The 16087-nt window shown below is 37.7% G+C and overlaps 1 protein-coding gene across 1 annotated transcript in view; it reads right to left on the bottom strand.

Annotated features, from left to right (window-relative positions):
- FZD6 (frizzled class receptor 6) overlaps positions 1–16087 on the bottom strand; it is a 29724-nt gene that overhangs the window by 10112 nt on the left and 3525 nt on the right. Inside the window, exons 2-3 of the mRNA XM_072410813.1 lie at positions 2828–3024; positions 792–1794 (exon numbers count right to left, since the gene is read on the bottom strand). Coding sequence (XP_072266914.1) covers positions 792–1794; positions 2828–3024 — 1200 coding nt within the window. The remainder of the gene's footprint in view (positions 1–791; positions 1795–2827; positions 3025–16087) is intronic.

A 16087-nucleotide genomic window follows, 5' to 3' on the forward strand; every position in this document is an offset into this window, starting at 1 on the left:
AACGATAATAATTGGAAGTGTGTACGTAGCTTAACAAGTCTAATCCCCCCCTTCCCCGGGAATGGACAGTTACATGAGAAGCAACAGACTGATGGGGTAACTCTCTGCCCTTTCCTGACACAAAAATAAGCATTGTTACTGTCCATGAAACAGAACCAAATAATAGATTAGTAAAATAGTAACTTCAAATGAGAACAATGAATCAACTACAAATCAGTAAGGTTATATGCCCTCTTTGATCATAGTTCCAGGAACGAAGACCCTACTGGTGTACAGTTGCTCATTCACTGTCCAATAAGTCTTGGACAGAGTTGTTTTACTTCATCGCAGGTCAAAAAAGCAAGGTTGATAATTCCATTACACAGTATGGCAGGGGTATCTGGATCATTGGGGCTCTGTTAGATATTTACTATCACTTCTAGCCTTGCTAACATTTTACCAGACATGAGGGAAACTCACAACACTGGCAGAAATATATAGTTTTTTTTTCTCCCTCTTCCTGTCAGAAAATGGAAAAAAAAAACCCTGTACAAGAAGTAAAGGTACAGCTCTGGAACTTGGCCCTTGATGGCAGTGAGAACCCAACATGAGTTTATGTTTCCACGCTCTATAAAAAATGAAAAAAAAAACAAACTAGAAAAAGATATTACATTTCTTACTTACCTGTTCAATTTATTCTCTTTAACTAAAAACTCACTATTGAAAAAGCTGGTGGATATACATTTTACTACTCAGGACTAAAAGCATTTTACACTTATAAAGGTCAACAAATAAAAAAAAATAATGTTTACCTGATATGGACATGGGATATGGAATTCCTGGCAGTGGTTAGCCACCCATGTCAATTCCCATGTGGATCTTGACAATTGCTCATAGAGGTAACATACCAGCAGTATTCCCAGGGGTACAAGATATGTGCCGCTAAAAACTCCAATACGAATCATAAACTTTTTTAGTTTCTGTTGGTTCCTTTCATCATGTTGGATGACTTGTCGGACATTGTTTAACGATATAATTCCAGCCAGGAGTAGAGAAAGTCCAATTAAAACACTGAAGCAAAGTGGTATCAGTACAAAATATGTGGACACATTTTGGTCATAGAGGCCAACAAAACAGACCCCGCTTATATTGTCTCCTTCAACTTTGTTCATGGCTAGAAGAATGACTGTAAGTATTCCAGGGATTCCCCAAGCAATGGTATGAAACCACATAGACTTCTGTTCTATGGCTTCACAGCTCCATTTTTGACCTGCAGCCAAATACCATGTGATAGTGAGCATGACCCACCAAATGGTCCCAGCCATGGTGCAGAAATAAAGAAGCATAAAGATGACAGTGCAAGCTTTGTTTTGTGAACCAAGAACCACAGTGTCTGAAAGGTTTTCACTTCCTTCGTGACAGGAGACGGAGTTCCCCATGAGAAACCCAATAAAGTATATGAGTGAAACAATGCTGTAACAGACAGAATAGAAAATGATTGGCCTCTCGGGGTACCGAAACCTTTTTACATCAATCAGAAAGGTGAGGAATGTGAAGAGTGTGGCGCAGAGGCAAATGATAGAAATTATGCCAATAAAGTTTTTGGCAAAATCCAAGTCTTCTTTTTTGAAGTACATGTTGGGGCAAGGGGGTGAACAGTGATCCACTCCCAAAAACTTATATCCTGCCACTTGGGAGGTTTTTAGATGGCGTGGGCACCAAAATCCATAATCTTTTTTAACAGTAGCTGCAGGTTTGAGTGTGCCTTGTGAGTTCTCGTTTTCAGAAGTCTTTGATGCTGAGCAGTCTTCCAGCCTGTTGAACACAAACAATGGATTCATCATTACACATTCAGGTTTAAAATACTTACTTACACAATGTACTTTAGGAATGAATGTCACATTAATAGCTCTCCCTGTAAGGAATGAGCTGCAGTTTAAAAAAACACAAAAGGTAGTAAAAGCTAAAGTAATTTGTTAATTCTTGTACAGATGCTTGATTTTATTTCATGTATGGGGAGCTGTGTAATATGTTGATGCTTTATAAATATAGCTCATTGTTATTACTAATAATAATTGTTGTTTAAAATGACTGGTATAGTTTCAGCTGACAGTTTTGGGAATATTGGCTGTAAAAACACCACTGCATAGCAGACTGTTACATTCTATAGAGTGAGGAGGTAAGAGGAAGCGCCCTGTTGTGCAGCCTACAATAATTCCAGTTCACAGTCAGTTGTTTTTAGCATTTTAGCAAACTTTAGCATCTGCATGAACCTTATGAATTTTGCTATAATATGACATAGGACAGGTCTTACCTGCCTCAGGTCCGAGCAATCCTGTGTGCCTCCTGGCACCTTGACACCCACTGGGTCACTCATAGCACAACATTGGTTCTTAAACAACATTTGACAGCTGGCAGCAGTTATTGATATTGGTACTGGTCACTGCCACCCTAATTCATTCTCAATGGGTCTGCTGCAGGGAGAATCTACATATAGCGTCTCCCCAGCGGGTTTGGTTCTGCAACCCCATGGCCAGTGTGAACATAACAGTAACAAGTTTAACTTGGATGCCAGCAGTATATTCTGTTAAAGGTAAATGTGGTTATGCTACAGAAGTGAATCTAATTACAGCGTAAGGCTATATTCCTTCAAAAGAAAGACCTTAATATTTATATGTTTTGCTTATGATTATATTCATTACTATACTTTTATACTATCTGCTTGTTCTACATATTAGTTTGGTTTTTATCCTACTTTTTCCCTAAAAAATAAATACAATTTTCCTGACCTTATAAAAAGCAACAGAGGTTTACACGTACGAATGTATATCTTTAAAACTACACCCACCTATCGCATTCCAATTCTTCAGGCCAGGAAATGCCAAAAGTAGTAATGAGAAACTTGCAGTCAGAGTAGACAGTCTTGCACATCTCCCTGCAGGGCAGCACAATGTTTTTGGGTTCAGTACAGGCTGGGAAGAAGGCCATACACATAAAATCCTGAATGTTTGGGGAACAATGAAGATTCAGCAGAGGGGAAAAGGGCTGCAAAAGACAACAATATATGAAACATTATTTCACTTTAATAAAATAACATTTCCAGATGTCTTGGATCAGAAGTATCCCAATTCTGTATTCTTTTTTAATTATATACACTATAATTCTTTGTACATGACAACATTTGTTACACAACTAAAGTTATAGCCAAGTGAGTTTGTATGGTCTATTTTAGCATTCTCTTAGCTTTGATGCATCAATTTAAATCAAGAAGAATTTCTAAGCTTTCATCAGGTTTGAATGAAACTAAGTAATTATCTTCTACAACAACATGACATAATAATATACATAACCTAACCTTTTGATAAAGTTCCATATAGTTCATGTTATGTACACTGCAGTGGAATGTAAACTGCAATAGGTTTGTTTCAAGAAATCAGCAGGGTGTAAAACAGGTTTTCCTCTTACAGAAGGAGAAGCTTTTTCCCCCACAGCAATTGCAGGGAAGCTATTGGAACAGTAGTTTTGGCACAAAATTTTGAGTTCCACAGTTTTGCACACCTTTTTCTGGATTTGAAAAATATTCAATGTAAAATTTGTGTGACTATTGGCAGCAAAGTACATTCTTTATGTCATGATAATTAATGGGTTAGGGTCTAAACATCATGTTATAAAAAGTATATATATAGTCAAAATGTTAAAGTTGTTTCACTGCCTCCTCAGGTCTTTTACACCAAAGTGATCTTGAATATGTCTACTGATGGTTTATACAGCTCATGGTATAGATAAAAGTCATGTTTAACTAGATTTGTTCTGCAATGTTAAACTTAACAGTTAGCTGCCCATCTAAGTAGCTTCTTCAGAACTGAGGAAGCTCCTAGAAGAGCAGCAATGCTTCATTACACAAGTTCAGCTCAATGTGATCAATTACTACCTATATCATCATCTGGATAAATAAGAATTTTTACAGGTATTGCTGAAATGTTTTGTTATTTTTGGTCATGCATAGGGCAAGGAATTATAAGAAACCTCCATTCATCATCCCCCCCTACTTTACTTTTGGTCAAAAAAAACACAAGCAGTGAAAAGAAATCCAGTAGATTATTTTCTTTGACAACAAAGGGGATTTCATAATCTAAGACAACTGCAATACAGGGTAAAAAGCTAAATACAGTTATCTTGTGTTAGGTCTTGTTCACAAGGATGGCTAGCAGCAAGTTATGGAAGCAGTTACCAGCCTATGAACTGCCAATTGACTGCTTCCCCCTGGGTTTATAAGGATTTTTCAACATTTGGCATAGATCTTGTGTTCTAAGACACCAGTTGTAGCAGCTGACAGTTGGTTGTCCATTTTAACACAAGAGGTGGCCAGTTGTACCATGTCTCAACCAAATGATAACCATTGTGGAGAAAGCATATGTAGTTGTAGGTGCTTGATCATATGCAGTTGTAAATCAGTAAACTGCTTTCACAACAGTATGTGCTATTAAGCCCTAATTTAACTAGACCACCCATACAGTTTCCTTTTGTGATCACCTATATTTCCCTTCTTCTGATTTTTATGCAATCTACTGCTGTGGGAATTCGATAAGCACCCCAGAGCTAAGGTGAGAAACCTTTATGACCTATGAAATATGATTTTTTTCTCTTTCTGTATCACCAATATATATAAATGGTGAAGGCTTTTTGAGTCTGAATGGTATCCGAGAAAAACATTCTTGCACTGATTTACATTGAGTTTAACGAGCAACAAACCTGCAGAAGTGATATTTCAGAAGCCCTCTCTTGCATCACAAGCAGGGGCTCTTAGATCACAAACAAAGGTGGGGTAGGCTGGTGCAAAGCAATGCCAAAATAAAAAAACTAACTCTTAGTTCAATATTTATTTTGTCCCAAGCACTTTTTAAAATAGTACTAGCATAGCACCAGTGCCAAAATCAAACTATATTCTTTTCATGAGCAACAAGCTTTCAATTAAATATGCTGATTGACTTCCCAGCCTTTGTGTATTTTTTTTGAGCAGTAAGAAAAATTACAAGTAATGTGAATATTTGCTATAAAATAAACAGTTCCCTGTTTGCATTTACAGTCCCAGTATATACCTGGAATTAGTGTTCATAGCCCTTCATCATTACAAACGTGTGTTTATCTTTTATTGAAATTAAATGAATAGAACCACAGTTTTGACATGAATAAAAAGCCATCGATACGACTTATAATGAGTCAAAACACCGATGCTCAAACTTCCTCCTGTGCTTTTAATCTATGAAATGTGAACGGAGCTAAGAGGGCCACCGAGATTGACAAAACCCTCTTTATTTGAGTTGGAAACCGATCCAAGTGGCTGAACACTCAAGTCTTTCATTGGTCACAGACATGCGCACTTTCTGTGACTTCACCACATTTATGCAGAGCTTTTATAAACATATTAAAGAAAGGAGTCATGGAAAGAATCCATATTACTTTGGGAATAAACACTGCAAGCACAAGATGCCACCTAATGAACTTTAAGAGGGCAGCCTAATGCGTAGCCGATGATACATCCACATCTAGAGAAATGTGGCTGTTGTAATCATTTTATATACAACCATTATTGTGTACAAGTGTCATAATGTGTATATAAAGCCATTTTATGTTTTGTTTTGTATTGATCTTGTCTGGTAAATATTATATAAAAGTATTGTCTTGTCAAATGTTCATGTCAAAAGTTCATAACATTTTATGAACTCATGCCTTGGTTAATTATGTTACCTATGCCTTTGTTATTTCAAGGAGTGCACCTCTGTAGATTTTAAACCCCCCCCCCTTATCTTTTATGGAGGAAAAGGTGTTCTGCAAGCCCAGCACACTCCAGCCTTAGGGCAATAACCCTGCTCTTATATATGTACAGTACAGAAAGTGAGGATTGTCACCCCAAGGCAGGAGGAGTGTTACTGCGGGATCACCTGGTCAAAGCAAAAGAATAGAGAAGCCTGGAGGAAAACTCAAGTGCAGCCACCACATTCAAATACTTTCAGATCCCTTCATAAACACCTAGGGAGCCTCAAAATACCAGGGTCTTTAATATGCAAATCTCCACCTCAACTGAACTTGAGCATAATGATTATAAGCTTGGGTCATAACCATACCTTTTACAACTTTATTGTTGGTTTGTGGATCAAAGTGTGAGGAAGTAGCAAGCCAACTCAATAGTGGTAGTTTTTATTTGCAGAGCTCACCAAGTTTTATTGTTACCCAACTGTCAAAAAGATTTCTGAGAAAGTTAACTGTTTATGCTTTCCACCAATATACTCAACAAAGGAGGCATTTTCTTTATAGATTTATTTTCTTTAAATTATTAAACATGCCTCTGTGAAAGCAGCCTTAGATGGAACTAGTCATCCTCTGATCTTGGGTCAATGGCATTTCCATCAGTCCTAAAGCTAACAAGGTTTTGGCTTAAATACTCCTGAAATAAGTGTTCCCGGGAGAAAAACTAGCAGCTTCCATTAGAGGTTCCCCACTGATTTTTTGCTTTGTAGGTGATTTCCTTAAATATAATGGCAAAGCAGTACTACAGACATTACCTTGGAACTCCCTGGCACATAAGTACATATCACCACACCCAGGAATTCAAACATGGTGCAAAAAGACCACAATGATCAGCGCAGGCAGAGATGATAAAGAAGGTTCCATAGCAGAATAAGAGTGACATTCTGCTCTTTATTCACCAATCACAAGATGTTTGTAATGTGGGGAGTGTAACCCAATCGGATTAGCTCTGATGGAGGACAAACAAGACTTACTATTATACACAGGCCCATGTCAACATTGGCATTGTCAATATGGACAATACATTTCTTGGTATTCAGTATAGTAAATGTTTCAAACAAAAAAACTTAAAATTACAGCAATAAAGATAAACATTTTTCCATATTAAGGATAACTCAATTGAGATGTCGTGCAGTCAAAACTGGACTGATTTCAGAAAAGGGCCCATCTGTCTTGTGTTGTAACCCAGCACATTTTTAAATAATAAAATGCAGCTTCTATATTTTTACAAATCTATACTCATTGCTTTGCTTGCCTGCAAAAAGAAAATTTGTACTAAGTACTAAGAAGACGGAAGACAATAAAAATAAAGGGGAGCATGTGGTCTTCTAAAAGCTGCCTTTACCAATATATTTCAGCACTTTGGTTATAAACATGCAGTAACACATTTGCAAGGTTTACTATGAAGTGTCCAGGAAAGTTTTCTGTAGTACTGAACTGCACAAATATATAGATTTTAGAATGATCAAACCACATTGGTTTTTATTCAATTTCTTTTCCATAATTGTAAAAGAGTTAGAAATACCTGCTGTAAATAGGAACACACCTAGAATCTTTTAATAAAAAATTCAAAAATCAAATAGAAGCAAGTACCTCTACTGTGAGAAGATCCCTATTTACGTTACACAGCCAGTGCAGAGGCAACCATTGTGTTTACTTACTCTAAAGCCAGTGGGATTCATTATAACTGAGTATGTGTACGGATGTGATGACAAGGTCTGGCCAGACAAACCATTACGATCATGACCTCATCTCTGCTGTCTGTAGTTGTGTGCTAATGAGAACTAATAAATTCGAAGTAACTCCATTGGGAAATTTAGATTTAGTATTGGCTTTATTTGTTTTTTTATATGCTGAGACAAAGACAAGTTAATATTTTTTAAAACAGAATACATTTATTCTTTAGTATAAGTTCACACTTGAGGTTGATGTGTTCTTTTTTTTAAATGTGTATTATAGTTGGGGTGTTTGGTTCCCTGTACAATACACAAACTCTTCTTGTATGTTCACCCACAGAGTTTCTACCCCAAGGCATTCTTGCTCCTAAACTTTGTTTTGCTATAATGCAAACCCAAGATATTGAATACATGGAGACAGGGCAACCCCACTATTAAACCTACTTCCCCCTCTATAAGCTGGGTAGTGATGTGGGTGACAAGTTTTCCCGGGTCCTTCCCTTAAAATAGGAGATGTGTAACTCCTTCTTTCCATTTAAATCACCCCACTCTTCTGCATTGCCTACTAAAGGTGCACAGCAGGGTGCCAATGCTGCAATTTAATTGTACAGCAGTGAGTGAGCATTGAATATGTCACACTTGAAAAAGGAGATGCCGGATATGAAATGAAAATTAGTTAACATTATTATTATTATTATTATTAATAAACAGGATTTATATAGCGCCAACATATTAGGCAGCGCTGTACATTAAATAGGGGTTGCGAATACAGTGACACAGAAGGAGACGACCCTGCCCCAAAGAGCTTACAATCTAGGAGGTGGGGGAATTTCACACACAATAGGATGTGAGATATGTAGTGGTGAGAAGTGACAGTTTCAAAAGACATAAGAAGATGGGTAGGCAAGTTTGAAAAGATGGGTTTTGAGTTTTCTAAATGAGCAAAAAGTAAGAGCAAGCCGAATAGGACAAGGAGGACCATTCCAGAGAGTTTGGGCAGCTCTAGGGAAGTCTTGGAGCCGTGCGTTTGATAAGGTTATTAGTGGGGAAGTCATTATTAGGTCATTGGAAGAGCGAAAAGAGCAGCTGGGGGAGTATTTTTTTTTACCAGGTCAGAAATGTAAGTGGGACAACAACTGTGTAGGGATTTGAAGGCAAAGCACAGGAGCTTAAATTTGATTCTAAGGTGAAATGGAAGCCAATGAAGAGAACTACAAAGAGATGCAGCAGAAGAGGAGCGGAGGGAAGGATGGATGAGTCTGGCTGCAGCATTCATAATGTAGAGGAGAGAGTCAGGATAGTGGTATACCAGAGAGGAGGATGTTAAAGTAGTCCAAAGTAGTTAACGTATAACTAAATCTAGGAGGAAAAAAAATGCTTTGCAAATACTTAGCAACTCTGTATCTATGCTCCTACAAACTAGTAAATTGTAATTTATTCCTTTTTTAAGTTTGGGTAACAAGAGGTTATTCAGGGCTTATACACTAAATAAAGTGTTTTTTTAAAAACTACATTCTTCTTAAGAACACCTATATTGTTCGCAACTCTCTTTATTCATAGTGGAGGGATGTTGTCCTCTGCAAACCCCGCATCTTCTATATAGGAAAGATGAATACTATTGATTCTAGTACTGCATATCAGGACCTAAGCATATTGTTTAGCAGTGAAATTTGTTAAGTCCCTGACAGATTTCCCCATGTTTGTGGAAAGCAGTTACAGCAGAAGATGTGAATGTCATAGCTGTAAGCTCCCCTAATACTGTATATACACGTCTGACAGGTTCTGCCAGTAACTGAATAGCACAGTGATTATGTTTTTCCATGAACACTGTTGCTGCAGGTAGCATTCTGGTGTGAATTACACGGTGTAGCTTCAGTTTTTGTAATCAATATCCTTTATATCCAATGATGTTCGCATGAAAATGTTGTAAATGCGACTCCCAGCATTGTGGAAACTTGTAGACTTTCTGGCTAGCCCCCGGCGGTTATCATTTGATCCAACCTAAAATGCAGGGGCAAGTTTGTAAAATGTCACATGTGATAGGAAACGTAATTTTTACATACTGTTAAAACTTGCTCAGAAAAATAAGAATTTTAATTAGTTTGTAAGGTTATAGCTTTGTAAATTTTCAGGCTTGTGTGTGTCTGCTTAGTACCGTAGTCTTCTGCTTGGCATTAGGATACTACAATTCATTTTCATTTCTTTTACACCCATAGGTTACCGCTGCAATTTTACATTTTTTTTTTCGTGATATTTATTCTGCTTTTTTATTATTCATCCTTTGACTAATTATTACTCAATATCATCTTTTTTTCTGTTGTACTTCTGCTTTATTTGTTGTTTTTTTCCTTCTTATTTTTGTCTTGTGGCATGCTAGAAAAACTAGAAGAAAATTAGTGAGCCACACCTAGCAATTAAAGTAACCGATATGACAGTTCTCTGCTCTTCTGGTATGAAGCCTTCAACATGTAATTTAGGTAAGCTTCCAGTCAAGACTTTGACAGCAAAACTGAAAAATAGATACGTTCCTCAACAAAACGTTTGAATGTCTTAAAACCTTCTTGTTTTGCACAAATTTCATGACTCAAAACATTTTCTTCTTGCCACTACACCCTTAAATCTGAAGAATCATCAAATACCAAAGCTACAATCTACATAGAATTAGTGAACCACAATGCTTACTTGCTGAGCTCTTGTGTGGACTCTTTTATAGATGTTGTACTATTAATAGAGAGCTACAAGAGTCAGAAGAGTGCCAATCCTCCTTACTGTTCTAGTGGAGGGCGATACCAAATCAAAATAAGGCACGCAATGCCGAGATCTATAAATGGCCCAACAATTTTTACAAACCTACTTCCTGTACCTTCATTTCTTCACTTTCTTCAGCACGGTGTATACAGAGATCCATGGTTGCCACACAGGCTATACTACAAACATACAGTCACAAACTTATGAATGGGCCTGAGCGGTAGCTCAAAGTAGAGTTCAGATAGAGATAGCAAGTCTCAAACACTAAATTTATTATTACTAATAAAGGGATAGTTATTACTAATCATATGGATACATTTTATAGTTCGAGTCCAAACGCTCCAAGTAATGAAAATACCAAAACCTATGCATGATGTATTAAAGACTCCTATAACTAGTGCAATAAGTATAGGAAAAAATGGAATCATATCTAAATATTCTAGAAACACAAAAATAGTGATGAATCCAAGAATGAGAACCAAAAGCAACCCAAACACTGAAATACAGCAATACAAGGCAAAAGTAGGAAGACAAGATTATTGGAAGGCTAGGAGATGTTGCAAAATTAAGTTGGGGAGACACTGCACACTATTGTCTCTCCACTTATTTTATAGTGTCAGGAGTTTTTACCTCATTTGCTGCTCTCATGTGTTCTGGACAAAGACTTAATTCCAGAATAGAAGTTTGACAGTATAGTATGTAGCATTTTCAGAAGGTTAGCAATGAAAACCTATTTATTTCTCCAAAGAATCCTTGCATTAAAGGTTTACATTTCAATATTTTTCCACTACACTTCCCATACTGTGGGGTTTTGAATATACCTAGGGTTGGCTAGCATTGGATAGTCCCAGAAAACATCAATAAAAGGTGTTCAATAAGCTTCAATAACCATCTGTGAAGGATGACTGGCTCTTTGTGGAAAAAAAATGTTTATTTTTTCTAATGCTATCACACTACTAAAGTCCCCTATGATTAAGTGCTACATGTGCAGAAATTTGGAGCATTGCACATTATTGGTGCTCGGCTGCTGCTAATTGCTACACTGCATTCTACCTGGTGGATAGTGATCAATACCCAATTGCTAGCAATTGATTGCAAACAATAACAGGCAATGATCGCCTGTACCCATTTACTGTACATTTATAACCTGAGAAGAGTTGAAAAGCCTCATGGATAAAACAGGCGCTAAACACTCAACACATGGCAGGACGGAATTAGACAGAACACACACTTACACATTCCTAACAACCCATTGCAATCATGCTGTATGTAAGCTCCTCATGCACAAATTGAAGAATGAGAGTTGTTGACTTTTAACTAAGCCATGTGGTATTTAACAAGGCAAATTCAGAGATCTGCCCTGCTATGTAAACATTCTCATTGCTAAAGAATTGAAGCTTAACAGTTTCATACAAACATTTAAAAACAGTTAAAAATTGCAAGAATGTGTTATTTGTAGAGAGCATGACCACTGGTGATTCACTAACCTGATACAAAATAACCAAAGGGCTGCAGATAACATTTAGTGAACATAATGCTACCAAAGTCATCAAAAACAGGAGATAAGATACTACAAGCATGCCACAAGAGATTGACTATGGCCATACTACCAGAATTGCAAGATTCATGGGTCATTTGCAATGTGGAAGAGGTAGGGGGTGAGGACAAGCATTAGGATAAAGTAATGACTGGAAGTTAGGGGGAGGAACCACTAAAAGCTGAAGAGGACCCAACATTCTCCCAGCAGAATTGGGGTACTATTCTTTTGACAACATGGAAAGCAGCTGTCAGTCTGTATAATATACACACCCCACAGGTTCTCCCAGACCACATTCTGATGTCCCCCTTCTACTCTTTCCTCCTCCACAGCCAGGTACAGTACTGATTGAACTTGTGACTTTCTCCCCTATTACAGCAATTGCCATCATGGGGTAACATCACTGCTCAACCAGATTGCTGACACCAGTCTGGTGAAGAGTAAATACTGGAGATCACAAGTAAGGTGAGGTGGCTTAAGGTTCTTCTTTAGTGGCCACGATATGGGTGCACACTTTAAGGGACAGAAAAATTAGGAAGGATTAAATATTACAGAGTTGCATCATTGTAGGGGATATTTTATATATAATGCAGGCCAATTCTCTGCCCAGGAAGTCTTGTGACCAAACTATACCACCAGCTAGTTCCTGGTACAAACAAATGCATTGTTTGTGCTTTAGGCCAAAAAAGTTCCATGTAAAAACCAAAGAGACTTATTAAACACAATTTTGACATTGAGCTTTGCACAGACATTTATAAGTCAATAAGAAGTGAAAACTTACACACATCAACCATAAAACCATATTTTTACAATCAGTCACATTGTGCCGTCATTGAGGCTGCTGTTGTGCTGCAAGCACAAACATTTTATGGAGTCATTTATCCCGACAACTGATCTCCTATCTCCGAGAGTTCCTGAGCCTGATGAAACCTGTGAGCTTTGTGCTGGAAATGCCATTGTTTTCTGTGGCTTGGTGCCAGATCTGGAGTGCTGTTTCGTCTTGCAAGCGACAGAACAAAGCTCTAATCGAACGAGCCAAACATTCCAAAACAAGAAAAGCATTATAGACAGAGAAAAAAAATGCAATGAGAGATGGGAATAAAATTACTTCCAACAACTCAGTGACACACAGGTCAAAATATTGACTCAAAGAAAATGGGAAAGAGTAAATTTCCTCCAATTTATCACTCAGGAGACTAGGTTACCTTGCTAAGGAATGCTGTCATCCAGGAGCCTTTTGAAACCCTCGACAATCATCGCTTATTACTACTGTAGGCTATATAAAAGTAATTAGAGAGTTGTTATGAGAATGTAGGAGTGCTTAGTGACTGACATTTTCTTCATGACATTTGACCATCATCTTTCATGAAAAACCAGGACCCTCACTTTCTCTATGACACCTGACCCTCCTTTTTCCCTATGACATGATACTATCAGCTTCTAAGCGAAATCAAAAGTGACACGTGACCCTCAGTTTTTCTGTGATATCTGACCCTCATCTACTCCAAAAAACACTAAGATTGACATGCAACCCTCACCTCTAGAAAAACAAAAGATCTCTTCTAACAAATGGGACTTTAAAAGTGCTACACAAAACCAATGCTATCACAACATCATCCATTTTGCAAACAAGTCTCTACTGATACATCAGCAGAAAACCACATAATTGAAAAACAAATTCTTTTTCATTAATATACCATGTATTCATACGGGTCATAAATTATCCTCACACCCATACAATTTATAACTTTTTCCAAATCATTTGGGGAGTAAGGGTAAGTTTCCTAAACATGTTGCTTAAGTGAAGCTTGCTTCCCTAGGAGTTAGAGGAACTATATAAGAGAAACCAAAACCAAAAAGCCAAGGCTGACTTAAGGCTGTCACCTTTTCCATAATATGACAAGTGACCTCATCTTTTCCAGAAAATCCAAGAGTGACATGTGAGCCTCATCTTTAAGTTAGACACACAACTCTCACTTTCATGACATGCAACTATATCTTCTAAAAACTAAGCATGAGCTGTAACTATCATCTTCAAAACAATCAAGACTGGCATGTTTTGCACAAATGTGCTGTTCATCCTCTCAAAAAAAAAACAAAACAAAACACATGTGATCACCACTATCTCTAAAACGAAACATTTTTAATTGTTGTATATCCAAACCCAAGATCATAATTGTAATACAGTACAGTTGATCTGCTCAACAGTGCTTTGATGAGCTCATTATTTTTCTGGGGCATATTACTGATAGTGATACCACTGCAGACGTGTGGTAGAAGATGCAGCAAATCAGGCAAAAGATTTCCGGCATCATCTAGCTCTTTCCTACACAGTATCCTTAATGGATTTCAGTAATTTATTCATGGAGGCTCAGCATCATATGTGGGCATTACCTGGGGCAGTCTGAAGTAAATGCAGTTTTTCTTAAAATGTCTACTCCTCCAGACAGAAATCCACCCATTAAGGCATTTGGTCATTTGCATAGCTCTTCGCCAAAGTCAGCCAATTGCTTTGCATCAGAATTACCAGTTATTGAGACGAGCATAGAGGCAAGGAACTGTGAAGTTTTCAGCAAGTTATGTAAAATACCTTGCTGGACCTTCTTACCGCTCACAATCAGGAGTGCAGTCGTAAAAAAAAGAAAAGGGAGCACAGTACTATCCATGGCAAGAAAGCATGCGCATCATTGTTATGCAGTTATGCTCAACCCAGAAATTTTTTTAAGCCGGGTGGGAAGAAATTGTAGGTGGGTGGCAGCCCCTTTATTGTGACCAAACTCTTTAGTAACCACACAAAAACAGCCGGGTGGGTGCTGAAAAGTGCCGGGTGGTACGCCCAGCTAAAAGGGCTTGGGGAGAACCCTGGTATGTAAATGTGCCGGCCCCACTACACCCCTGCCTATGTGGTTGGGATCCTACAATTACTTACCACTTACTTCCTGAGGCTAAAATTCAGACTTCGCCATGTACACACGTGGTTTCTACTGCAGATATGCAGGGAGACATAATCTAGTAGCTATTTTCCCATTCTGGGTGTTAAATGGTCATATGTAATTGAATTTTTCGCTGGCTGAATTCACGGATGACAGGAAACATGGTGTAGTCCAGAGCACATATAGCTCAAAAACATTTATTCTGCCCAGCACTTTGTTTTCATAGAGTGCCTGTATTTTCTGATAACCTGATAACTGTACGGCAGCACAGTGGCTCAGTGGTTAGCACCCTCATCTTTACAGCACCAGGTCCCAGGTTTGAATCTCGGCCAGGAGAGTTTGCAGGTTCTTCCTGTGTTTGGGTGGGTTTTCTCCAGGTACTCCAGTTTCTTACCACATAATTTCTTACCACATCAAAAAATGCATTCCAAAAATTGACCTTAAGACTGTAATAATGACGTATGACTACTGGTATGGTAGGGACATTAGATTGTGAGCCCCCTTGAGGGACAGCTAGTGACATGACTATGGACTTTGCACAGCGCTACATAATATGTTGGCACTATATGAATACTGTATAATATTAACACCTATTTTATTTGCATTGTATGCATCTGGATTTGATTGGGCTTTAAAGCAACCTGTCTGCATTACAGACAAAAAAATAAATCAACTATTTTTGGATACCTCAACAGAAGCAGCTTTCATGTTTTTCACCATAGATTTTTGGAAAGAAAATCTGCTGAGTAAACCAGCTGTCTGTCCTGTGCACAAGCAGCATCCACTAAATATAACAAGAAGGGGATAGCCAGTGTGGCACAACACACACAAACCTATTTCCAGAATGCTGCACTAATCTGGCCCTGTGCCATAAATAGAGTTTGTTTTATGATACACAGGGGAGCTGTAAATGTTTGAGGGTGTTAAATCTGTGTTTACAGGATGCTGGAACATTCAGAGAAACCTCTATGTACAGAAATTTACTCAACCTCAGAATGGATGTAAGTATTTTTTGAAGGGTAAAATCAAAAGCTTCAGCACAAACACTGGTATTTTCATGACGATATAAGTTATGTTCAGGTTGTAGATCTATCTAATATAATGAAAAAAAGAGCAATATGCAAGAATGTGCAGCAGGCAGGCGGAATGGACATTGTCTGTTAGGTAGATTGTTTATTATTATTATTATTATTATCATTATTAATCACCTGAGCGTTACACTGAGGTCTAGATTTCTGTACCAAAAGAGTTACAGGTTTTCATGAATTTTTTTTTTTTTAATTGTAGACCTGTAACTTACAGAAATATGTCCGAATAGGGGTCTAGTAGATATAATGAATATAAAAAATGTTTGAAACACACAATCATGTAAAAAAAAAAATTACTTTTAATAAAATTAAAGGAAA

The sequence above is a fragment of the Pyxicephalus adspersus genome, chromosome 5, assembly GCF_032062135.1.
Source record: "Pyxicephalus adspersus chromosome 5, UCB_Pads_2.0, whole genome shotgun sequence".
Taxonomy (NCBI): Eukaryota; Metazoa; Chordata; class Amphibia; order Anura; family Pyxicephalidae; genus Pyxicephalus; species Pyxicephalus adspersus.